Source organism: Phaenicophaeus curvirostris, chromosome 1 (assembly GCF_032191515.1).
Source record: "Phaenicophaeus curvirostris isolate KB17595 chromosome 1, BPBGC_Pcur_1.0, whole genome shotgun sequence".
Taxonomy (NCBI): Eukaryota; Metazoa; Chordata; class Aves; order Cuculiformes; family Cuculidae; genus Phaenicophaeus; species Phaenicophaeus curvirostris.
This window is the reverse complement of record NC_091392.1, coordinates 68,183,883-68,211,321: the sequence shown is the minus strand read 5'-3', so window position 1 is coordinate 68,211,321 and position 27,439 is coordinate 68,183,883. Positions and strand designations below refer to the sequence as shown.

The 27,439-nt window shown below is 40.4% G+C and overlaps 2 protein-coding genes across 2 annotated transcripts in view; both read right to left on the bottom strand.

Moving 5' to 3' along the window:
* DERA (deoxyribose-phosphate aldolase) overlaps positions 1–24,287 on the bottom strand; it is a 55,800-nt gene extending 31,513 nt beyond the window's left edge. Inside the window, exons 1-6 of the mRNA XM_069861858.1 lie at positions 24,231–24,287; positions 15,021–15,118; positions 11,392–11,539; positions 9,635–9,730; positions 8,163–8,297; positions 122–250 (exon numbers count right to left, since the gene is read on the bottom strand). Coding sequence (XP_069717959.1) covers positions 122–250; positions 8,163–8,297; positions 9,635–9,730; positions 11,392–11,539; positions 15,021–15,118; positions 24,231–24,261 — 637 coding nt within the window. The 5' untranslated portion in view covers positions 24,262–24,287. The remainder of the gene's footprint in view (positions 1–121; positions 251–8,162; positions 8,298–9,634; positions 9,731–11,391; positions 11,540–15,020; positions 15,119–24,230) is intronic.
* The window catches only part of MGST1 (microsomal glutathione S-transferase 1), a 274,023-nt gene that overhangs the window by 170,749 nt on the left and 75,835 nt on the right, over positions 1–27,439 (bottom strand). The window lies entirely within an intron of this gene.

Below are 27,439 nucleotides of genomic sequence, written 5' to 3'. Positions count from 1 at the left end.
ATTGATCCATAACAGTTTTTTCTACTATCGTCAAAGTTAAACTTCATGACTGGACTTTTTTAAGCTTCATAAATAATATAGCAAAGACATTAGTTTAAAAAGGAAAACTACGTATATTTACCTGCCATCATAGCTATCATACTGGCTCTGTAGACATTAGCAAAGGACCCCAGTTCACCTGTTGCCAAGATGGTTTTCATATGAGCTTCTCCACAGGCCTCACGGCATTGACGGATTTCCTCGTAGAGACCTGTGGATAAAAGCATGTGAAAATGATCAAAGTTGCCTGAGAGACATTTTCAAGTATGGCTGTAATTTCCACTTCTGGTTTAATTTCCAATCTTATAATTAGTGATAGCACTCAAGAACTTAAGTTTTGTACGTTCAATAAATTACATGACTGGAGGTAATTAACAATGCCACACAGTCTCAGACTTAACTTAATAGCTATTAATGTCGGCTCTCTCAAAACTAAGAATGTGCACAGTATGCCAAACACTCATGAATACAACAGGAGTAAAAAATGCTATGATAGTCAAAATTGATTTTAAAACTGCTTTTTCAGCTATAAATATGTTAGTACAATGAATCGGTACTCAGGGACAGTTATGTTTTCCTGTCCACCTCACATCACCCTCTTTTGTCTCCTTTAGCCACATTTGTCATAAGGCTCAGTCTAAAAGACACCTAAGGTGTGACCAAGTTGTCTGATTACAAACATTAGTGTCACCTGAGATGCTATGACATATTCCTCTTGAATTCCAGCTGCCACTGCTGGAGGCTTCACATCTCCCTTTGGTTTCCTACCACTTCCCCTCACACCATAAGACCATCTCAGGAAGTCTGATTGTGGAGCTCAATGTCTGTGTTTAGGCATCTGAATTCCACTTTAAGATTCTTGAAAATCAGAATTTCCTGAAAAAAACCAACACCGTCTGCTAACATCCTTGGTGAGGAAAGACTAAGGCCTCGGATCACACCTCAAGGACCAGCAAATACGTATGAATCTGTGTTTACAAACCACCTCAAGCAGTTGCACTGCCCACAAGGTTACTCGGGACTTGGACTATACCGCGCCATGACTTCAGAGAGCCCTGACAAAGGTGAAGGCAGCACTGCAGCAGGAGGGCCAGCAGGACAACATCTGTCTAGGGTACTGTAGGGCTACAGCTCCAAAGGCAGAGCTGGATGGGCTTCTGATGCCCATGCTTGCTGAGGAAGCTGGCTGGAGTTCAGGAAGGAGGTTTGTCATGAGCCACTGCTATACACACAAGCACTACCACTTACTGACAAAGAAGCAAGATTGACTTACATAAAGATCGGAGATAAAGCAGATCATTATCTCTGTAACTTCACACCTGGAGATATAAAAATCAGACCCTGCCCTGGAGTTGTTTCTCCCTCCCTCCAGAGAAGTCCTTTGCCCTTGGAGGGCCTCTTGCTATCATTCTGTCTTCTGCAATCTGTCTTCTGACCTAAAGCTCTCATCTCCAAGCAGTCAACATGTTCCAGTACAAGTCCCACCTGCTCACCACTTGTTGGTTTACTGCCAGTCAAACAGCCAGCCACTGGCTGCAGCCAGGGGAAAGCAGGGACAGGGAGGACAGGACAGCATTTGGCTGCTCATGGACATTGTCCAGAGCAGACCACCCTTTCACAAACTCCTGCTTTTGAATTTATGAAGTGTCATGGCCAGAGGCATGCTTAACTTTCTAACAGTTTTATATTATCACAGAACTCAGTGAAGACTAGAATAAATTTGGACAGAACTGACTGTAAAAAGGCTAGAGCTTGTGGGCCTGATCAGGTAATGCAACACATGGAGCACAGGGAAACTTTCCCAACCCTTTTGGTAAAATTCACCAGTGGTCCCACAAAATTTTAAACATGGGGGAATAAAAGAGCTAGAAATTATCAAAACATAGCTGTCAGAAGTTGGGCATTTGAGAATGTTTGAGATTTCTACAATGAGGAGGGAAAGACACTCTTTACACGTACAACCATCATTCCTGGAATTTGAATTGAAAAAAATAAAATAGATGTAAAATAAACAGGATTCTTTACAAGAGAGTCCTTTTCACAAATTGTACTCAATTTTCAAGTACATTAAAAAATTCTTTAATGGAAGGCTAAAATACAGCTTCTAATAAACCTTTTTGCTAAAAAAAAATCCAGGATATGGCTATGAAATCTGAATTTCTACAGCAATACGAGCTCTCTTTTCCCCTTAGTCCTCAAGTGAAACCTGGAAACGCACAGTAGGGCTTGCCAGATGCTGTACAGCTGGACTTCCCTTCCATCCACGATGCTGCTATATCCTATTGATGCCATCAGCACACCAGGCAGCCAGGGCTAGGATCACTGAGGTGATCCTCTGAGACGAACTACACACATTAGTAGACAACTGGCTAATGCACTTACCAAGTCCCTTTATAGACACCAGGCTTCACCTTGTTTCTTACTCTGCACCAAAGGTGTGAATTAATCAGCGCTAGCATGCAGCCTTACATGTTTTATTGATCAATTGATGATACTACAGAAACCTACATCAAATCGAGGTTCAAAAAGGAAATACAAAGAACCTGTGCTATTTTTCTTCTGCATGCGGTAACACTGCTCATGTTAGACCCGAACACTGCCTCTTTTTTGTGGAGTGACTCTATTCCAAAGCTTTTGGAAAGTCAGAGAAAGCAGCTTTCATGTTCTTCTAGTTTCGGTAACAAGAAGAAAAGACTCAAGTTTTCTCTACCTTTAAGATACATTGCCAAAAATGTCAAAATAAAATCAACAAAATGTACATTTAGGTTGGATTCCATGAAAAGAAATTATATCCTCATAGCTGCTACTCACTGGAGCTAGTACTGCAGCTACAGCGTCCTCCCTATTATTGGAAGGTGCTTTTATATGCAATTAGTGCCAAGATCATTTGAACAATCTCACTATCTGACAGCACACATCAACCCACAGACAAGAACAACTGAGGATCTTCAATCCTCCATGTCTATCAGGTTAGCTGAGGTGGTGGAAAAGTGGGCATGCTTTAATGTGGAAGGTACGTAGGTAATAAATACTGCTCTTTATTCAGAGAACAATTATTGCAGACAAGAGCTAGCATTCATAGGACATTCTCAAACCTAAAATGTAAAAGCTCAGATAGAAATGCAGCTACCTCTGGCACAGAGAAAATTAACTAGAACACCCCAGTCCCAGTGAAAGCAGAAACTGCTTTGATACAGAACAAGTGTGAAGACTCCTTTACTTTAAAATAAAAAAAAAGAAGAAGTTTTAGTACTCAGTCAGATTTAAATCAAGGCACAAATAAGTTGATTACCCTGAATCTTCCCGGCAAATGTCTAAACTATGGGTGGAGTCAATCACACCTGAAAATGCACTCAGTGTTTCAAGGGGTCCTATGCCGCTTCCAAAACAGTATGGGCTGCAACAAGTCCATCACTTAACTACTCAGTGCCATCAAGCCAACCAGCAACAGGAGCAGAGCTGGATGCTGAGGTTCTGGGAATATCTGCGATCTGGGCAGAACACCAGTAAATGACACAGAAGATAAAGCTTCTCTTGTTAGCAGTAATGGTACAAAAATCTGGGGAAAAAACACTTGATCACAGAAAACCCTGCAGGCGTATTTTCAACTGTGAGCTAGGACCACCATGAAAACATTGCAAGAGATTCTCCTTGCGATTGCTAAAGCAAGGAAAAAAAATCAAGAGCTCTCAAAGCAAATGGCTGGTACTGTATAGCATATTGAACACAGGACCGACACCATCCGTTCTAAAAGAAGTCTAAGTCTTAAGTCAGAGGCAAAAGATGGAAAAAGAACCCAATCAAAACCCAAAAAACTCACCCCAAACTTAGCCAACCTATACAGAAAACATTAAGCGCCAGATGCTCTGTGATGTAGTCTATAGTAGCTCCACTGACTTAGCAGCTAAAATAGATGTGGCATAAGAACTCCTCTACTATGCACACACTTACTTTTGATATCTTACTCCTTTCGTGAACTTTAGATCTGCTTTTATTGGATGCATTCATAGAAATCAGAAAAATTTAGATTTTATAGAAAAAAATACTTCCATCGCTGTAGTTTTAATTTCACCATTATAAAAGATAAGTTTTGGAAGGTGCCTTTTTTGTAGTTTTCCTAAAATTCTAACTACTCAATACATTATATTGATTTCTAGCAGCTATTCGATACACCAAGGGAAAAGTTCCTCCCCCTACACATTTCTCAAGCAAACATCCCTGACAGTTACTGCTGGCTATATTCTGCCCTAGACTGTCTAGATGCTCTTTTGTTTTAGTTTCAACCATTCCTCCTAAAAATCACAAAATTAAGAGGATACCTGTACAGGAAATTAAAATATTAAAGGGGGAAAAAAGGACAGCTTAAATTTTTACAAAACAGCTCTTCTCCAGAAATGTAGTGATAAAAAACCTTTTTTTCCTTTGATTTTTGTTGGGGTTTTGGTTTTTTTTTTATTTCAGCTTATTTTGCTGTTTTATTCTAATCAGTCACGTTGACTGATATTAGGGTAGAAACTGACACAGGGAGTGAAGATGTTTCAATTTCTGTTAGACCAAAAGATCAAGGTACTTATGATGGGAAACTGGAAAATGAGCTGGAATCCCTTCTGTCTTGCACGTTAATGGCAGGTTTGTTAACAAAATGACAAGCATAAGGCTATCAGCACAACACAATACTTTCAGTTCTGTTCTCAGCCACATATGCGCAACTCCAGGCTCCAGTGATTCACATGAAACTGAAAACAGAGCTTGGCTTCAGGACTCCGACTGCTGCTGACAATATAAGACAGAAATTGTGCAACTAAACTTCAAGCTCCCAAGTCAGCTTGCACATCTAGAAAACTGTAAATCCAACTATAATATTTCTGAACAACATGTGAAGTCTCTTCCAGGTTTCTGAAGCAGGGAATGTGTTTTCTCTGTGCTGTTTATTAAGCATGTAGCAAAAGAGGGGGCCTCAGTCCCTGAACCAAGGCTCTAAACTCACAGCTAAATAATTAACAGACTTTAAAGGCAGCTTTCATAATGAGGCTATACCTAATGTATTACATGGATGTAGGCACATTCAAAGTTCTTAGACCATACTTGTTTTTTCTTCTTTATTTTAGGAAAATTAAACTGATATAGGGCAAATGATGGGTTAACAGTATCTCTGAGGCTGCTGACAGTGTACTATGTCCAGGCATTTGCTAAAAGTTGCAGTACTAGAAGTATTACAGCACCCAAGACAGCTTCAGAAGGTACAGCAACTCCAACATATTCATTGATAAGAGGAAAACAAATAAAAAAATCTTTCAATAATTTGTTGGTAAACTTCATCACTCTTTACATACAAGCTCCACATTCTGTGCCTAAAGACAGTATCTAAATCATGACTTTTAAATTTAATCCATACTTTGTCAAGTGGTAACAGACAATGATTGAGTAAACTACCATAAAGCAGTATTGCTTTATAAGCTAATAGGCTGTAAATGTATGTAAATTAATAAATTTAAATCACATTTAATATTACTTTCCAACATAAATTAGCTGTCCAATAAAGGTGCTTTCATGCTCAGCATTACTAAAAAGATCTTAACAATTACTTCATAGAGATTTAGAAAATATATTCCAATTGTCATAAAAGAGATCCAACAATATTTAAGAACTGCTTTAAAATAACTTGACATAATTAGACATATGTTAAAATATTTAATCATCAAACAAAGCTTTGAAACAAATCACAAAGCAACACTGTTCTATCATGATGACCCCAATTATTGTACAGACCAGAAGAAAAGCTAAAAATATAAGGACAGCAAGGTAAAGCATTCTACCGCATACATATTTTGTCAATAACTCGTGAAGTTGTGAAGTCAGGCAGCACAAGAAAATAAGGATAAAAATATATTAGTCTTATAAGCACAATCAGAGGTTCTGTCATAACTGCAAGGCAGCTCTGGTTGATGAAGCACCCTGAACACAGGCACAGTTACTGTGCTAGACTTTTCAATTTTATACAGTATAGGGATACACCCTAGAAAAGACTTCTTCATCCCTTCTTCTACATACTTTACACATTGTTGTGTATCATATCTAATCATTAGGTAGAGGTGGAAAGCTGCATGTTCACACAGGTAACATAAATCTATTGAGAGCTAAACAGGAAGTCAGAATTTTCAACAGAATATCGACATAATCTACTAAAGTAATTTTTTTGGATGAGCAAGTTAAATACTATAATTTTTCACCCTGTACCATCATTATCTGGATGGCAAGTAACTTCTACTCCTGAGACAGCTTTTTTTAAGACCACAAAAATATGCCCCATACAAAGATTCACGTTCGTAAATAAACTTTCAGAAAACATTTGGAAATAATTTCAATTCTGCCCTCAGTAAAAAAAAAATTGCAGACTAACTATTGACAAATCAAGCATGGCTTTCAACCTTGTCATGACTTCTGCTCTAGATAAAAGAATACACATACCAAATCAAAAGTCATCCATAAGTTACTTATTTAGTAAACTAACACCTTCCTACTGTACCCATCATTGCTATGTCTGTGTATTCTTCCCCTGTAATTTGTGACCACAAAAACCAACTCATTTCCCATACAGAGAAACTTAATAATGTACGTCCAATTCATTTCAATTACCGACACAAACTTTGGATCTAGCTCTGTATTTCTCCTCTGAGTTCTCCTTCACGTAATTCTGGGCAACACAACCTTGAGCCTGCAATTGCCTACATGCACTATGTACCATGAAGTTAGCAGTATGGTAACAGCATTTATGTCAGAAACTGCTAGAAGACAGACTTGCAGTCACAAGGGAAAGTAGCTACTCAAGTCCAGTTCAGTGGGGTTTTTTTCAATCTTAGTGACAGATCACTGACTTGTTGCACTTTGTATCCAAGACACGTTGCCAGTACAGGGCAGCTCCTGGAGAGTGTATCTGCTTTGTAGACCACAGTGTAGATCCTAACAAAGATACAGCATAGGTAGATGTGCATACAGTCTTGCTGGCAGCTGGTATAGAACTTCATCCATCATTCTGTCATATTTAAAACTACTCAATCATCCAGTCTCCACGTTCCAGTGATTTCTGAGGCCATACCTGAACTTAAAATAGCCAGTCTGAAAGAAACAAATGCCTGCAACCACGCCCATCCTCAAGAAGCCAAACATTTGCAAGGCTGCTTATATTTAAGAGCAAAAGGATGGAGATGGTAAATACTACAGCAGGACAAGAAGTTATAGCAAGAGGAAACCAGGATATCAGTCCTGAAGACACAGAAGTGTGGGATTTTTTTTTGGTCAGTTCTAACTGCTAATTGAAGGAAGACCAAAATCAGAAAATGTGATCTGTTACCATGTTGACTGTTTTCCTTTAACCAAACTCAGGTACCAGGGGTCCTTTATAATGTCTTCCAAGCAAACAGGCTATTAAGGTGCTGCATTATACAACTAAATGGAAAATTAATTCCAAGGCAATGATGTATTTACTTTCACATGGAGATTAGTTATAGGAGCACTGTCAGCACTTAAAGCAAACCATTCACACTACATTAAGGAGGCAATTAGAACAAAAACCATCTTCAGCATTATTGTTTTTACTAATTAGTAGTAGTCTACAGACACAAGAACATCAATAATAATATAAGCAGTCAATTTGTACCCTCAGCTTTCAGGAAAAAGAAAATAACTAAAGTACATATTTTTGTCAAGAATTGAAACATGTATATTTAACAAGGTATTATCTACATTAGCAACCCCTTGGGGTTTTAACAAAACTGTTCAAATAATTAGACATTCACTACCATTTCACTTGCTGTTTTTTTAATCCTATACAGCAAATCCTCTAAAGGTATAGAAGGAATAGACCGGAATTTTCAAAACACGAAGTTGTTCTGCACGCCCAGCCTGACAGGACTTGTAAAAGCATCCTTTTCAAAAAAATGCAACCAATTGACTAAATAAATAGTTTTTGTTTAGTTCAGGATCCCAGATTATCAGTTATTCTTACATGGTGAAGGGATCAAATTCTTCAAGGGCTGATGTCGAGACTTGGGGAAGAGAAAAAGACAGAGATTGCACATGTACGTGTAGAGGTTTGGGTTCCTTGGAAAAAGGTAAGTACTTACCTTCCCACTGGCCAGACAGCACCAGGCTCCTGCTAATGACAATGTCAATTTCTCTTGCACCGTATTCCACAGCTAGCTTTATCTCAGCCAGTTTGATTTCTAAAGGAGTTTGTCCAGATGGAAACCCAGCAGCCACTAGCAAGAAGGGGGATGCAAGTAGATGGAAGCAAATATTTTATAAATTGACAATAAGACTGCATATCCCTCTAGTACACCAATGAGTTATTCTTTGTTTATCTCTATCATGATTTTAAAAAAATCTGAAGTCCCCTCATCCTACCTACCCTCTCTTTATCCAGAATATGCATTAGCCCTTCCCTCAAGAAACAACATCCTGCAAGATACTAAATGCATCTTGTAAAAAAGTCTCTTCCACATGCCTTATTTTTTCCAAAGCAGCCTACATAAGAAAGCACAATACCTATTGTTTCCAGCAGAACTGAACAAACAAGGAGTGATCTCATATATGGAGCAATACATAAATTTTTAATTGTCCCAAATTCTTTTAAGTAGTATTTCAAGTTAAATCCTGGTAGCATGTTTAACAGCTAAATCACAATACAGCAAAAAATGCTTTCAATGAGGTCTACTTAAGATTACATTTATGATGTTTCAGTATAAAACCCAAAGGTAACTTTGAAAATGGAAAAAATAATAGCTTTTTCAGAAAACCTTTTTCTTGCTGACATATAAATGCATTTACTATGTATTTTTCCCCTAAACAACACTGAAACAAAAGCAAAGAAAACACCACAAGAAAACACGGATCTTAGCATTAAACACCTGATCTAACTTCAAAGTTAGCCCCTGCTTTGAGCAGGAGGTTGAATCAGATGACATCCAGAGCCCCCTTCCAACCTGCATAATTCTTTGATTCTACTTCTTGCTTATTGTAGATTCAGGACTTGTCTCTCGTGTGTGGTGACTGAAGAAGAGCTGGCACTATTAGATTTGTAAGTACAAGTCCTGAACCTGCAGGCTGCTCAGCAGGCAATAACCCTTGCCTCTGCACACAGCTTCACTGAATTCAGCTTGTAGGATTATACTTAAAAGCCAAACAACCAACAGGGAAAAAAAACCCTTGTATTAGAACTCCTAAAGCTTATATTGCAATATTATTATTATTGTTGTTGTTGTTAATACTATTGTTATTTTTATCTACTTAGTGTCTACTGATACTTTGTCCTGCACACAATCTGAATATCTTCTATTCAGGTGAGGAAAACACTGATATATCTTAAGGATCTCTTTGAAGAGCTTCCAGCAAAACAGCCTTGGCATTCCTGATAAGCTTGACATTGAAAGAAAACAAAAGATTATACCAGAAGCAAATCCTCCCCTCTATTCCCTTCCTTCTATCTGCTACCTTTTCACCCTACCCTCTGAAACAAAAGCAAATCCAAACTTCCGGATTTTTCTACGTATTTTATAGCATCAAAATATTTAATTGGATATTTTTGAATAAAGCTTACCTGAGGCTACTGGTATGTTACAACCAGCAGCCTTTAGGGCATTAACAGCATCGGTGACTCTTGCAGGATATACACAAACCGCTCCCACAGTAATACCTGAAAAAGTCACAGTTAACTTTTTCATATAGAGATTTCCACCTTCTTGAGTGCAATACATATTACGAGTATGTGTGCAGTGTTCTTACCTCTAACTTCTGCCTTCTCACAAGGTTCTTAGGCACCTACACTAGGGCTGCCCGTTACATTGCTCAAATGGTTCAGGTACTTCTCCATATTGTTACCTCTCTCATGCGCCTTCATCTGACAGGTGTTAAAATGCCAAGATTTTTATGGACAGATTCATGGTTTAATGCCAACATGTACAGTTAAGACATGCTTAGTTAGCAAATTACTGTAAGAGAAACTGCACCGTCAAGTTCTGTCCTTGCCTTGTTGAGCTAGACTGAGCCCAGCAGCAACTGACTAGTCTTTACGCAAACACAGTCCCACTGCATTTCTAGTTAAAATACTGTTCTCTTAAAGTCTCAGATAACTGACTTCATATTTAATATTTCAACTGCCTGAGGAGTCCATAAATCCAAGTTTTAAAAAAAGACTAATCTTTGATGTTTTATGTGTGTATGGCTTAAGACCACAGGCCTGAATCCTATTTGGTTCTACATTGTAAGACTGTAGACCAATGCCCATGTAAAACAAATATTTCAATAGTAAAAACATGCCCCAAATGTTGCTGGGATTACTTTTGTTAGATCATCATAAGGCAAACATGACAGGACAAAAGTCAAATGGTATTCACTTAACACATCAGTGACTACATCTGGAAAAATTCAGAAAAGCTGCTTAAGTATAAAAAAAGTTTTATTGAGATATATATATTTAGTCTCAATTTGCTTCGAAATATTATTGTGTTCAGTCCTAGATGTAACATTGGGACATCAGATGGAGCCTGCTTGAGTAATCTCAATGAAAATTTTAGTACCAGTTCTTAAGGGTTGTATTCTACTCCTTCAACTCTGTTGACTTAGCTGAGAACTCTGTGTGTGCACACATGTGTGTGTATATACGTGACGACACACAACTACATATGCTTACTACAGAATGGATTCCTTAAATAGACTGGGCTGAAAAGGTGTCCCTTATCTTGACTACTGAAACAAGCAAGTAACAGAGAATGTTTCCTGAATGAAAAATAACATGCTTATGACCGTGAAATGCATCTTTTCTGACAGGCAGAGTGGCAGGCTCAGCAGTTACATACAGAAACAACCGCTAAGCATGAAATTCAAAGGAGTCACATAAACACTCCCTCCTTTTCTAATTTAGTAAGGACACCAGTAGATTAACAGAATGCTCAATTAGTTTCACCTTAGTGCACTGTTATTAAAAGATATACACTCAGGTTACACACTTGTGGCTTCCATATCAAATTTGCTCATTAGGTATCGTAACATACAGTGCGGCCCTGAGACCACGCTTCATTTTCATCACCAAACTGAGAATGGATTTTTTTCTCCTTGTATTCTTAACTCAAACAAATAGATATTTTGCAATTAGAATTTAAGACATTTTCTTTGAATAAGACCATATAGGACCTAGTTTGTTTCCTCAGGACTACCAGTTCTGCAGCACTGCCTACCATAATTGCTTCCATTAAAGTAAGAAGAGGTCATTTTTACACCTTTCTGAAAAATTAAAAAAATAAATGAGGAAATGAAGACATTTTCTCTAGAAAATACACCCACCAAAAGGTATTATACCTTTATCATGCATGTCCAAGGCTTTCAGCAGATCCTCTCTGATGGGATGCTTTGCTTTAAAACACAATCTGTGAACATTCGAAGGAGTATCATCACCTGAAAGAGTGGTAAGGTCTATGCAGGTGACAGCCTTCAGCAGCCAAGCAGCCTACAAAGGGAGTGAAGCAAGGAATTTAGTATTTATGTTTAAGCTTCCAAAGACAATCTGACTTAGAAGATGCAGAAATCAGAAGCCTGGCTCTAAGAACGAGAAAACACATGAGATAACATGGAAGATATGCAAAGAATGGTTTATGACAGACAGGGTTGGCAAATACCTGCTCATGTCTTGGACAGTATCTAATGATACAGAAAGGATTTGGAATCAAAAGCCTGAGCTCTCAGAACCGAATTTCAGTTTTTGTTGCAACAACTAAGCACTAAATGGGACTCTTGACTTTGAATCAGGCAAATATTTTTACCTGGACAAAGAGCATCTTGTTTCAAAATTAATTCTGCAAGACAAAGACAAAAACATGATCTATGTGAGGAACATCACTGTTACAATACATTGCCTTAAAGATACAGACATACTGTATGTATCTTTAAGCCTTGTATGCACAAGAAATCATACACATGCTTCAAGAACAGCATAGGTTTGCAACTGCCAGTGACCAGATGAGTCTTCACATCAGCATTTTGCATACTTGCATGTTTGCATGCTTCTCCTGCTGTGAGAGTGAAACACGGAATCAGTGGAGGGGTAAGAACCCAAACTTCTTAAAACTTAGGGTCTAGACTGCAGATGTTTCCACTTTCTTTTGTGTGAATTGAGAAGCAAAACCATCCGTAATTATTTGGTGAAAAAAAAAAACAGACGCAAGAGCTAAGTGACAAGGCTAAAGCATGATTTGATGAAAATGCTGTAGAACTTCAAAAGCCATTAGTTGGAGAATGGAACAGAAGCATTACAGAAAATGTTCTGAACTTTTTTGGTAAACAAAAGTTAAGCTTAAGTCATTATTTTGCAGTATTTGTTGAAGATCTTCCAGCAAATTCTCATTAACAGTGATAGCTTCACTAAAAGCTGACATATTTTAGTGGGCACTTGCCCAACAAGGGGAGAGTTTGCAATGGCAAAGTCTGAGTACATTAAGTCCCTCTCAGATGGCTCCGCTCAGTAACATGATTTGTCAGTACAGGCAGCAAAACTTGTTATTTTTGCATGGAAGTATTACTCTGCAAATCTTGATCAGGTGGCCAACTGACAAACCTTTCACACTCCACACTGATAGAAGTCTCCTTTCTGAACTCGTAGTAAATGTTACACTGAAAGCTGCTTTGGGGTGACTGAAGAGATCAATAAACTGTTACTGGTTTCTACTAGTTGGACTGTTTGTTTCTAACTGATTTCTATTTTCACCCTACAATATTTCATAAAGGGTTCTTCACTTTAAATTATTTTAGGTTTCTTTTACTTGGATATTTTATTCTTCATTTGAGGGAATCTTTGTCTCGTCTCTTAAAAATTGAATCATAAAGTCATCAAGACAGATGTAGTCACGGATTTCCAAGAACTGGTACAAACTTTACCTTTTAAGTGTTTTTATAATGTGTGTTCTGGGAAATGGACTTCAAAATTGCAGAGTGTGGTTCTGCTTACATTCAAACATGTAAAGGTTCAAAATCATCTCCTGTGAAATAAACAGCACATGACTCTCCTGCAATGTCAGTTTTCAAATACAGGAGAGATGCTTCTGGCATTCTTCAAAGTAAAATCTTACTCGTGTAGCTCAGTACCAGTGTTAATACACAGGAGAGTGGAGAAGTGTTAGTCAAAATTAAACATCTGTCCTACGACCATGCTGAGGGAGTGACACCGAATCCCTTTCTTCACAATGATTCTTTGTAATCAAAGCCTGTGGCGCTCTATGTCTTTGTTCTTTATGTAGTAACTCTGGTCAAATCAGAAGACTTACTTTTTACATTACTGCACCTGCACTATCTGATGACAGCCAAGGTTATGGAATGCTCTTTGGATTTCCTCACTGACACTATTTCCCAACAAAGAGACACTGGACTGCTAAACGTGGTATCAAGTGACTTTTTATGCATAAGAAACTCTTGAGAAATGCTGAGACTGTGTCTAACTTTCCTCAGTGTTAAGTCCATTTTTTCACTTAATCATAGCATTCAAAGCACAAGCTTTTGGGTTCATGTAACAAGTAGGACGTTTTTTCTAGGAACTTCCAGTAGGATTTACAGCTACATCAAATTAACCCCAGACTCTTGTCCCCAAGATCTTATTGTGAACACAGCTTCAGTCAAACCAGAATGGCTGCCCAAAATGCTAAGCTCAGGATGACAGCTTTTTTAAGCATTAAGTATAATTAAATGATTATTCCTTTGCTCTGTTATGCTGTACTAGTAAGACTGATGCTTTACAGTCTCTTTCTTTCCTCCTCCAGGTTTTCAGCTACCGCTTCAAGTAAACAACTTGTTTAGCATGAAAGGGAAGGAATCACACACATTTGCTAGCAGAACTGTCTGGCAAATGAACAATCAATATGTCCTTTGGAAACTGGTTACAACCCCATGGCTGAGAGCTCACTGTGAGCTCCAGGGCTGCTGTGTGCCATTTCTCAAACCTTACCCCTGGCTGAACCCTGCCAAAGCACTTATGGTGTCCTGCAGCCAGCTCTGCTTGCCATTCCCTTCTCAGCACTTCCCCTCTTGCTGCTGAGGTGGCAGAAGCCAACACGTGGCCATGCCTCACCTGCTCTGCTTGGCAGGACACATTTAGCTTGCGTTGCTGACCTGACGGCTTTGCATTAATGTACAAACTGGAGAAACCAAAATGCATACCAGGCCAGTATCTGGCAACTCTGCCAGGAGAGAAGTAACAGCAGTAGTTGAGGATAACTGCCGAGACACTCTAAACATCCATGTCCAATGAATAAAAGTCAGCATTGAAGAAAAGTTCGTTTGCACCACTGGATTTATTAATGGCTTACATGAACCTATTTTATATTAAGATGGACAAAACCCAATCATTTAGCTTGTCTCTGGAGACAAGAAGTCAGTCCTCTTAATACTAGTGGGCTAGTGGCCTCCTTCTTCCTCCCTCCTTCCCCTCCCTTTTTTTCCTCCTTTTACTACCCTTCAAGTGCTATAGTCAGTCAGGATTTTTGACTTTTAGGTAAGAACTACTTAAGCAAAGAAATCACACGTTGGGGACGCTTAAGTAAAGAAAAATCATCCGGGTAGGTCAGACTTGACAGGGACCATGATCATATCTTACAGCTTTAAAATTAAAAAATAAGAAGGCAGCATGCAGAGAATTCTGTCTGGGAAACAGAATAAATGCAGTGGGACAGTAATATACAATTTAATCCACTCATGAATAAAGATGACTTAAATTCATTTGCAGTTTTGCCACTCATGAGTTATAAGGTTTTTAACTTGTTTGGATAAATGCATCACCTTATTCCATCCCATCATCATCAAACACAAATTATTAAAGTAAGACACGGACAAGCACATCTTTTAAGTTTACATGTATCTTGAAAAAAAATTCAATATCACAGCCTGGAGGGGGAGAGTGACTGCTTTAAAAATACAGGAACAGAATGCATAAAAAGAGCACTTACTTGCCAATTACCTTTCACAGTCCTCCATTTCTTAATTTGTTCTGCATGCCTCACAACTGCAGGTCGATTCACATGCACTTTTGAGATCCAGCCAAGTTCTAGGATGCGAAAAGACAAAAAAAAAGTATCATCTATTTCTATGTTTTTTTAATCTGTAGTATGGGACTTCAGAAGAAAGATGTAGCTTGGTTTTGAACCTCTGAAGAGCATGTTGTGCTTTCATGTCCTTTTAAGGGCTTGCATACTTATCACCAGTCCAAAATGTCGTAATAACACTGTTAGGGTATGTTCTGTGAACTGAATGTTTCACACAGAATATTTTATTTGCTATTACAACTGAATTAACTTACTGCAGACAAAAGACACTATGTTGCCAGTACTGGACTGTGACATTTATTATACATGTAGCATATAAAAAACCACACAAAACAGCCTTCTGCCATTGCTTGTTGATTTACTTCTTCAATCCTGAATATAGCAACATTTATTCAGTCCTTTGCTATTATCCTGGGTGTCCGCTGGCACCCAAGATGCAACAGCATTTTTTGTGCGTGTGAACCTTTGTTTACAGCAACTGTATCCCACACCATCACCAAATACTCTGGACAGACCCTCAGATCACAAAGCATTTGGGTTGTTATTGTCTACAGCTACTCTTACTGAATTTTCTAGTAGGGCCTGACTAACCGCAAGTTTCCAAAGGCACTGAATTCCTGGGCAACATACCTACCTGGAAGCTAAGATGCATACCTGCCTGCCCACAAGATGTTCACCTTGCCAAGCATTCTGGAGGACTCAAGGCAACACCTTCAACATATGAATGCCTTCAGGTGCCCACTGCAGACAGCATGGCTCACAATTTCAATGACTTATAATATCCATAAACAATAACCAGACCCAAAGAGAAGTCTATGCTCAGCATTTATGGAAACCATTAAACTGTCCAAAAATAGAAGCACCAAAAATTGGACACTGCTTAATGAAGTGATGAAGGAGACTTGAGGGTTCAGGCTCTTAAATCTTTGAATTTCTGCTTACTATGATAAACCAGAAGCATAATTTTGAATGTTAAACACAAACTGCTCACAGAAGTAAACAGGAAAAAAACCTCAGGTATCTTTAGAATCTCTCATATCCCAAAGCATAAGTAATTATTCTAAATGCTAATCATACAAGCAATCCATGAAAGTACTCCAGAAGTAACATTAACAATTATTAACCACTATCAGTAAATCACCACCATCAATCATCAAATACCATCATCACGTATGGTTGGTATACGGACATGGGCTTGGATAACAATGGATAATAATTCTGGGTGGCTTTATTTATTAAGAGCACCTCATCTTTATGAGTCTTCTTCATAACTATATTAAACTTGCATTTGCCTCAAGCACATTGATTAAAAAAGGTTTAAAAATTTTCAAAAGCTGACAGCCAAAATCACTGATTTTGTACAGGAATCTTCCCCTCAATTTTTTTTTCTTTCTACTTTAAAGTTTTAATAGCCAAAAAAAGTGCAGAACTAATATAGTAGCTAAAGTATGTGCAAATGCAAGCTTCTTTTCCTAATTATACTTACAAAAAGCTCTGGAGAAACCAATTTAGTGTAATGATGACTCAGTGGAAATACAGAACAAAGGCATGAAACACAGCTAAATAAAATCTTGTTCTGAGCATAGAAAGCCACCTTGCTAGCACTTTCCTATTACCGGATACAAGCAACTAAATGAGCAGTATCTGTAAGGTCAAAATGTTGGCCCTAAGCAGAAAAACTAAATCAAAGACGGCATTTCAAAGGAATCCTACAGAATTTAAAGATTTCTTTCAGAATTTAGCATCAGTCTCGCTGTTTGGTGACAAAGAAAAGGAGGAGCTTGCAAAACAGTCCAACAACAAACCCTCACTGTCTCTCTCCACCTTCAAAGCAACAGACTTATCCATTAGCAAGCAGCTTAAAACACAAACAATCAAATAAACAAATAAATAAAGGAAACACAAACTCTGTGTTGGGATTCTCCTGCTATGTGCCAAGGGCTCAGGTAGAATCATTTCGTTATAATCAAATTTATCAAGATTACATTTGAACTCTGATGGATGCATGACCACCTTTCAGCTCCTTTGGAAAACGTGATAAAATCAGAGAAAGCCATTTAGAGGAGGAACTCAGCTTCTCACTCTCTAATAAGGATCCTTCCACTTACTCTACTCTGACCTATTTTTTCTACATTATGAAAGACAAACAAGAAACACAACTAAATAATTAATCTTCAAACCCCACAGCATTCTACAGAAGAGGTTGGAAGACTATGAAAATGCTGTCCAGTCTGTTCAATACAGAAAATTCAGGTTGCAGATGAAAATGCAAATGAAGAATAGAAATTTCCCCCACAAGTAGGTTAAGGCTTCATTACTTATTATTTGGACAGGATTTGGTCTGATTCATCTGGTGCTGGAATTTGGTAGAAACACACATTCAGTTACTCTATCTGTTCCTACTTGACTTTTGAGCATTGCTCCTCAGAAAGTCTGAGTAATCTTTTCAGGAAATACAATGCTGCCCAGTAGATAAGCTAAAGGAAATAGTCAGGTATAATACCATTTGGAGAAAGGAAAAAAAAAAAAAAAGGAAAAAGAATGAAAAAAGTAGAATCAGTATCAACGGGAGAAAAGATAGGAAGAATGGTGGAATTGAAATAAGCTTTGCCCAAAGTCACATGTGAAAGTTACTAGCTGATAGCTGATTCCATGTTCTTTGCAAATACGATTAAATTTATTGGCTTAAGCCCTTTTCACTGTGTGACACATTTTACCTTCTACTTTCATTAATTCAAGACTAGTCATGAAGGTAGTTGACACACAGTGATGCAGTGAGGTCAGTAAGGTATAATATCTAATTTTTGGGCCTGAGACTCACGTTTCCTTGAAAGACCATAGAATTTGTATATCTAAGTCTTTTTTCACATGTGGGATACTAAAACACTGTGCACAGAGCAGGCAGAAAACTGAACAGAAAAAAAAAATCTAAAAAATAAGAATCCTATCCTGCCTGTGTAACTTGATGTTAGACATTATGCAGTTTACTAAAAGAAATAAAATGGTGTAATAAAAAAATGCACAGTGAGGAAGAACAATGGTTCTGGTAATACACAGCAGCAGATGGAGACTTCTGTCTAATACAGACCTTTTATTCAAGCCCACTTCTCCATTAATTAAAGCAGTGGGAAAGTGAAAACAAATATGTCTCAGCATAATTGTCTCTAAATAGACTTTCAAAGTTTGCCATGTGAGGTCTCACCAAATCTTTATAAGTACCTCTATTCAGAAAAATCACTCACAATTCCAGCTTTTTTTTTCTCACTAAAAAGCAGAATAAAACCATTATTTGAAATAGAACTGCCTTTGGATTCTCCCCTTCCCCCACTCCCCCAAGCTTTATGATTTAGTATCTGGCTAAGGAAAACTATATTTAATTAGGCTCATTAACCTTGCAGTGTGAACACATCTTTTTTCTTTTTTTTTTTTTTAAATAAGTCATCTGCTAGTCATCTGCACAGTCATGTGGCTTCAGGGACAAAAGTAATTAAAGCAGTTACACTATAGCTAATTAGCCAATATTCTGTAATCACTCTTCAAGTTTACTTTTTTCTCTGAAGACATTTGAAAAAAAATCGTATTCAAAATCTTAACAGGAAATTCATCTCCTCTCTTCGAAGAACATGAATCAAAAAATACCAAGCATTTCCTCAGAAAACAATAAACAAAACCACTTCATTAGTATAATTACATAAATATCTAAGATACCTAACACATGCCTCATGAAATAGACTATGCTTTTCAGAAGCTTTAAAAAAATGTGTAGATGGCACCCCTTCAGATGGTGAAACAGAAAGCTCAAGAATGCCTGAGGCTGTAGTTTCACAAGCATTTTAAGGCAGTGCTGTCCCCAGAAAAAGCTGCCCCCCCAACTGGTTATTTCCTCCTCTCTGCCAGAAACAGCATGTGTGCTCCTGCTCTTCCCATGAACACATGACAAAATGGGCAAAGGGAGTGATGAAAGCTGTTAATACTGGAGAAAGGAGTGAAACTGTATGCTGAACCTTTAGTGGAGAAAAGACGTATTCAGCTGGACACAGGCTGACCCCAGCTGGCCATGCATAGATGAGCAAAGCCACTGAAGACTGAGAAAAGGCTTCAGGATCAGGCGTTATTCCAGTTACCGTACCACGGAAGAGGTTTGGGGATTATTGCATTCCTCAGAGACAGAAGCCGTAGCTATTTTCCCATAGTGACTCTTGCTGTGGGTCTATTCTATTTCACGTGGGTTCTCATTATACATGAGAAGTTCAGTGTCCATGTCATCAGCATTCAGAAAATTAAAGTAGACATTAAGGCGCGAGCCCTGAACTAGCAATCAGCTCTATTATCTTGTGACATTAGTGAAATCACAAAACACTGACCATGGACTGCATGAAATAGATCATGGCATCCTCCAAAGCAGTTTGAATACCGCTGACAAGCCTTCCCTCAGAAAGCAAGCTGCAGAACAATGGAAGCTTGATTTCCTCCAGTTTCAAGTCCTCTGCTGTTCCCTCTCTTCTTCCCTAGCTCCAGAGACCTCTCCTCATGCCAGTAACTCATCTGTCCTGCTATGGTCCTCACAACCATGAAGTAGAACAGGACATTGCTACTTGCACAAAGCCGACCTGAAAAGATGTAATGAAAAGTCGTGTAATTGCTGAGCTGTGCCTGCCTTACCCTCAACAGAGGGACTAATTCAGTCACTCCACCCAGTGATTTACTTATTTATGAGACATCTATCTGTCCTTCAAATTTGATTAAAACTATCCAGCAGATTCAAGAGGTGTTAGAAAGGAACAGTGAAGAAACAGCCACAACGCAGGCTAAGAACAGCTATTAATATATTAGAACAGAATTATGCTGTCTTGAAAAGGGATGCAACACTTCATTATCTAAATGCCACTTACCAACAGGCTAGCTCTCACATATAAATGGCTCAGAAATACCAACTATAATTATAAATATGAATTGAAACATAATGAATTTATTTCTGGCCCTTCAACTGGAAGGGCTGAGCAACGGAGATTTTATTTTTTTTATAATCCAAGAATATACTTCGCAAAACAACTGCAACTAATTATTCATTATTCAGAATACATACATGTTTCTTTATATACAGACACATACAGGTAAAAAACACACAATCACAGAATCATTTGGGCTGCAAGATCTTTGAAGGTCATTAGCCCAACCTCCTGAGCAAGGCAGGGTCAGCTCTGAGCTCAGACCAGGCTGACCCAAGGACAGAGACTACACAGCCTCTCTGGACAAGCTGCCCCACCATCAGACTGTGTTGCATGAAGATGTTTTTCCTATATCCAGTTTGAACTTCTCTGTCTCATGGCAAGCCTGTTGTCTTGCTTCATCCCATCATGCAATGCTATGAAAAGCGCAGTTCTGCTTTCTTGATACATTCCCCATAGGAATGTGTAGGCTGCTATTAGGACCCCCCAAACCACTTCTTCCCTTGACTGAACCAGTCCAGCACCTCAATGTCTCCTCACAGGGTGAGTGCGTCAGTCCCTGATCATCTTGGTTGCCCTCTGCTGAACTTGTGACAGTTTAACAATCTCATTCTTCTACTGGGGAACAACAAAACTGGACTCAGTCTAACAAGTGCTAAGCAGAGGGGATGATCCCTCTCTTCCCAGGAGCTACTGGCCGTGTCATTGTTGGTACACCCTAGGAGGCTGTTGGCCATCTCTGCTGCCAGGACACTGCTGGCTTATGCTCAACTCTCTGCCCGCCGAGCCGTGGGGCTGTTCAGCAGAACTGCTCCCCAAGCAGGCAAGTCCCAGGCTGTGTGGCTGCCAGAGCTCATCCTCCCCCACAGCGCGGCTCTGCCTTTGACACCACTGAATGCCACCGGGCTCCTGTTGACCCATTTTCCCAGCTAGGTCGTGTCCCTCTGATCTGGCTAATTTAGTGTCCTCTGCAAACTTTATAAGCAAGCAGTCTATCGCCTCCTCCAGGTCATTGAGTACAAATGTTAAACAGATGGGTCCCAAGCTAGGCCCCAGCATTACTCTGTTTGGTATCAGCCTCAAAGTAGAGTATTATTGACTGTGTTATCTGCTGGTTTTAAATATCCTACTTGCCATTTTCTGGGTCTACTTAAGGTTACTTAATATCTTCCTTTCTACATTACCTTTGAAGCTGTTGCATGAAAATTCCATCCACAGGGAGCAGACAACCCTTGTGGCAGGTGCCTGCAACTTCATAGTTAAACCCGAGGAGTATGCTACTAGCTTACACTACAAAATTAATGCTCATTGATGTGTTTCACTATTTTGCTGTGAAGTGGCATCTGATACTTTTTTGAAAAGTGACAAAACATGAAGCACCTGGTCCATTATAATCCAGCATCCTTGGGAGCACAGCAGGAGAGGTAGACCCCTTCCAGACCCTGCAGTCATTGTGGTGAACACAAATACCCAAGAATAACTCTGCAAAGAGTCCCTGTGGAATGAAACACTTGTAAAATTCCTTATCCACCTTCTTCACACAACTTTCTGATAGCAAACGCATCAGTGTATAAGACTTGTGGCGCTCTGACTAGTTAATACAAAACAGTGTCCTTTTATCCAAGTTACATCTACTACATCTGTTCTTTATTCCAAGTAAACACCTTGTTCTGTTAAGGAACAGTCATAAGAAGAAAGAGAGAAAGGATGAATTAAAGGCTTTTACAAAAACGTATTTCTTTTACAAAAAAAATATATCATATGGGAAAGCATTATATGCCATGATTTGAAAAGAGTTTGGCTTGCTATTTATAAACAAATAGATGCTCTCTAATGGCAGCATCAGAAATTTACTGCTTTAATAATGACGTTACATAGCAAACACAGAAACAGCAAACACAAAAAAGTACTCAAATTAAATAAAAGATATTTTACCACTAGGTGTCCCTGTTAGAAAACTATAATCTTACACAATGTTCTGTGATATATGGGGCAAATCATTTGAATTACTGTTAGAGCTGTCGGCACAAGCTGGGAAAACCTTCAAAAGCCAAAGTGCCTAGGTTACAGAAGCAGTCTGTATTGTTAGTGGCCATGAAAGATAAAGGCAAGGGTTTAACATGTGTTTTTTTTACTACAGCTACACGCTAAGATACAGAACTTCAGGTAAGATAGAGCAACTTACTTAAAATGTATCACTTAACGTATTTCACACGTGTCTTTAGTGGGACAGCAAATGGCAGGGAGGTTCAGTTCCTCCCTTAAAGCAGCCAACAAAAGGCAGCTGTTAGAAATAGCCATGGTGAGTATGCTGCAGTTTAACAAAAACAGTTAGGGCCACCTCATTAACATGTTTGTTTCAGCAAAAATATGCTGTTCAGATGGCTACAGCTGAAACTTACCTGTCACTGCAAGCAGCCCATGGATAAGCACATCAGAGAGCAATGCAACTTTGAAGAATGAAAACAGAGTCAACTTTCAGCTATCTAATCATTTAAACTGCACGTTCGGTCTGTAAAAATGCGCAGGCTTGTGCTAAGGACAGGATCATAGCAACGTGACAACGTGAAGCGTGGCCTCCTGAACTCTGATCGTGTAACCTTTGAGATCTCCCTGTTCCACAACAGCAGGCTTTTGCTTCCCATATTCCATGAATCCACTCCTGAACCTCCTTCACTTAACTGTCCATCTACTCATGTTGACTAAATTATCATACACTTAAGACAGACTGTAGGAAAGCCAATCACCTTAATTCACTCCACCACTGCAGCTGCGTTTTGCTGGGTGGAGAAGCCATAAAGCTGTAGCCCTTGCTCCTTCACCCAATCATCAGCAGAAGAGGAGCTCCATATGGGAAATGGCAGATAAACCCTTCCTTGGCAGCTCTCTGCTTGATCAGAGGCCATGTTTTTGGCCTGGAGATGACCTGCAAACACCTGTGTTCAGAGTGCAAGCAAACAAGGAGAATTATAAGGAGAGGTAAAGTCCTTGATACTGAAAATGTCGGCAAATAAACTCTCTAAGACTTGTTTCGGATTTTTAGAAAGCAAGCATCCATTATGAGTCCTGGGCAACACGAGGGAGTGATCTCCATCAACTATGTGCTGCGAGACAAGAGCTGGGGACAGAATATATTTCTGACTTACACGCATGTGGATAAATTCTCCCAGAAACCTTATGCATATTCTATTAATTTCCAAGGACTAATATTAATATTAATGTTACCATGAACTTCACAACAGTCAAAACTCTTGCTAATTCAGAGATGGCTCCAGCTGTCTGCCTGACCTTGCCTTTGAGATAGGGAGAGACTCCAAACAGAGGCAATCACGGTCTGAAAGAAAATATGCTGTCAGAGGGACATTCTGTCTAACTTTCAGAGAACACAATTACTCAGATGAAATTTTACTTTAGCTTAAATCAAAAATATTCCACTTTTCGTAACTACTTCTTGTACCATCCTGAATCTGCAAATCAGAATCCAACGAACAAAAAGTCGTTTCAACCTCTTGGGGAGATGGGAGAGGGGAAGGTTTATTCAGTGAGAACCAGAAAAGTGCTGAAGACAGGACTAGCCTCAGCTTGTGACAGAACTAACAGGTGCTGCGTCCTACAGACCCAACCTTCCTGCAACCTGGTACCGTGCTCTCAAGCCGAGCCTGTACGTGATGGGTGAACCTCAACTTCTGCTTCACCTGGAGCACCAAAGGGACAATAAGCCTCCAACAGGCTTATATCATAGAATCACCGGGTTGCAAAAGACCTCTGAGATCATCGAGTCCAACCATACCTATCTGCCACTAAACCGTGTCCTTAAGCACCTCATCTACCTGTCTTTTAAAAACCTGTAAGGATGGCGACCCCACCACCTGCCTGATGACCCTTTTGGTGAAACATTTCTTCCTAATGTGCAACCTGAACCTCCCCTGGCGCAGCTTGAGGCCGTTCCCCCTTGCCCTATCACCTGTCCCTTGGGAGAAGAGGCCGGCACACACCTCTCTACAACCCCCTTTAGAGGAACGCTAAGGGCTCTGAAGGAACCGCGAACCCGTTCCTCCACTCCGGCTTCCCAGGCAGACAGAGACAGCCAACCGGCGGGGGGGCTCGGCGGGGATCCCGCCCCCGCAGCCCCGTCCCCCGCCCGCCCCGCGGCCCCGGCCCTTACCCAGCGGCGCGCCCGGGTTCCGGCCCGCCATGGCCCACGCCCCGGCCCGGCCCGGCAGGGCGGGGTCTGCGCCCGTGGGCGGTGCGGGGCGCTCCGAGCGGGAAGGGGCCGCTGGGGGCGGAGCGGGCCCGGCGTGGAAGCATCGAATGGTTTGGGTTGGGAGGGGCCGTGAAAGTCATCCAGTCCAACCCCCGTGCAGAAGGAGGAATATCTTAGGATCATAGAATAGTTCAGGTTGGAAGCGACCTCAAAGATCATAGAATCATAGAATCACTAGGTTGGAAAAGACCCATCGGATCATCGAGTCCAACCACTCCTATCAAACACTAAACCATGCCCCTTCGCGCCTCGTCCACCCGTGCCTTAAACACCTCCAGGGAAGGTGACTCAACCACCTCCCTGGGCAGCCTGTTCCAGTGCCCAAAGACCCTTTCTGTGAATTTTTTTTTTTCCTATGTTCAGCCTGAACCTCCCCTGGTGGAGCTTGAGGCCATTCCCTCTTGTCCTGTCCCCTGTCACTTGGGAGAAAAGGCCAGCACCCTCCTGTCCACCACTTCCTTTTAGGTAGTTGTAGAGAGCAATGAGGTCTCCCCTCAGCCTCTTCTTCTCCAGGCTAAACAACCCCAGCTCCCCTCAGCCGTTCCTCATAAGGCCTGTTCTCCATCCCCCTCACCAGCTTCATTGCTCTTCTCTGGACTCGCTCCAGAGCCTCAACATCCTTCTTGTGAGGGGCCCAGAACTGAACACAGGATTCAAGGAGGAGTCTCACCAGTGCCAATTACAGAGGGAGCATACCCCCCTGGACCTGCTGGTCACACCATACAAGCCAAGATGCTATTGGCCTTCTTGGCCACCTGGGCACACTGCTGGCTCATGTTCAGTCAGCTGTCAACCAACACCCCTAGGTCTTTCTCCTCCAGGCAGCTTTCCAGCCAGACTTCTCATCCAGTTCCAACCCCCCTGACATGGGCAGGGACACGTCCCACCAGGTCTTGATGGGGCCTTGGGCAAGGCCCCATCCAACCTGGCCTTGAACTCCTCCAGGAATGGGGCAGCCACAGCTTCCCTGGGCAACCTGTGCTCATTAAGAAATTCTTCCTTATATCTAGCCTAAATCCACTCCTCTCTAGTTTATACCCATTGCCCCTAGTCCTACCACTACAAGCCTTTCTAAACAGTCCCTCCCCAGCTGTCTTGTAGCCCTTTTCAGATACTGGAAGGTCGCTATAAGATCTCCTCAGAGCTTCCTTTTCTCCTGAACAAGCCCAACTCTCTGAGGTGGGAGGTGCTCCGGCGCTCTAATCGTCCTTGTGTCCCTCCTCTGGACAAGTTCCAACAGTTCCATCTCCTTCTTATGTTCAGGATTCCAGAACTAGACACAATACTCCAGATGAGGTCTCACAAGAGAGGAACAGAGGGGCAGAATCACCTCCCTCACCTTACTAGCCACACTTCTTTTAATGCAGCACAGGATACGGCTGGACTTCTGGGCTGTGAGCGCACAGTGGTGGCTCACGTCGAGCTTCTCATCAACCATCTTCAGCTACATTAGGTTGCTCAGAGTCCCATCCAACCTGACCTTAAATGTTTCCAGAGATGGGACATCCACCACTGCCAGCACTATGCCAGTGCCTCACCACCCTCAACATAAAAGATTTCTTCCTAATATCTAGTATAAGCCTCTCCTCTTTTAGTTTAAAACATTACCTCTTGCCCTGGTGCTACAGACCCTGCTAAAAAGTTCTTTCCTCATCTTTCTTATAAGCCCCCTTTAAATACTGAAAGGCCTTCACTTCTCCAAGCTGAACAAGCCCAGCTCATTCTGCCTTTCTTCAGAGGGGGAAATACTGTCAGGCTTGGTGCTGTGTTGGCTTCCCTAGGAAGCTGTTGCAGTGCTCCACCACCCTCTGGCTGAAGAACCTTTTCCTAATATCCAGCCTAAACCTCTCCTCACACATCTTCCTGCCATTCCCTCAGGTCCTATCATCAGTTGCCAGAGAGATCAACACCTGTTCCTCCTCCTGCCCTTGTGAGGAAGCAGTAAACTGCAATAAGAATTCCCCTCAGTCACCTCTCTTCACAGGTGACCAGACCAAGAGACTTTAGCTGCTCCTTATACAGCTTCCCTTCTAAGCCCTGCTTATAAATAACACCTGACTTTCTGTCTTGATGATAATGAGTCCAGGTAACTTCCAATTTCTTTGAAGTGAATCTTCAAGTCAAAACTGGTGTCACATGTACACAATGGACTCTATAAAATTACCAGCTTTGTAAAGCTGTCTGGCAAGACCTGGAAAATGGAAGCCTGGTAACAAAGCCACTGACAACTTCACGGCCTTTGCTTTTTTCCAAATTGTAACAAAACAAACTTGCTTATATTAAACATTCTTAATACTCTCATTCAGATGGAACAACTTGCAAATTCAGCCCTACTTGCTCAGTGCTAGCAAAGAAACCACAAACTCACAGCTGCAACATATACAGCAGCAAATGGTCATAGCTCTGAAATCAAAGGATGCTATTCCAGGCTTCTCTGTGAAACACCACAGAGCCTGCTTGAAATACACCATAAAGATCACAAACCTGCAAGAAGTTTCACCAGGGGTGTGCAAGTTTCTTGTTTTAAACACATCTGTCAGTTTGTAAAATGAAGATACATTTTAAGACATCATAAAGCCTGAACAGATTTAATAAGGCTAAAACAATTAGCTGTAAATCAAGAGGGTTGTGAGTTGCTTGGTTTTAAGGTAAAATACAAATAGAAAACTGCAAAACTAATTTTGGGATGAAATCTGCAAAACAACATATCCTTAATATTAGTATTGCACTAAGAAACTATGATTCATGGTATCGTTGTTTATTTCTTACTCGCCTGCCCACTAGATGAAGCCAGAAGGGACAACCACCAGCCAGCCACCAGATTCCAACCACTTGCTCAAGCAGGCTCAGCTACAGCAGGTTCCTTACAGCCACAGCTAGTTGGTTTTCTGACTGCAGACTCCACGACCTTTACAGGCAACCTGTTTGGTGGTTGACTGCCCTTCACACTAGAAAAGTATTTTCTTATGTTCAGACAGAATTGGCCATGTTTCAATTTATATCCCAGTTTTCAAATGTCAAGCTCCAATTTTCTAAGACGACCGCATTACTGTACTCCTGGGAAAAAAATCCAGAACAGTAAGAACATGTGTGATTATGAAAAAAAAAAA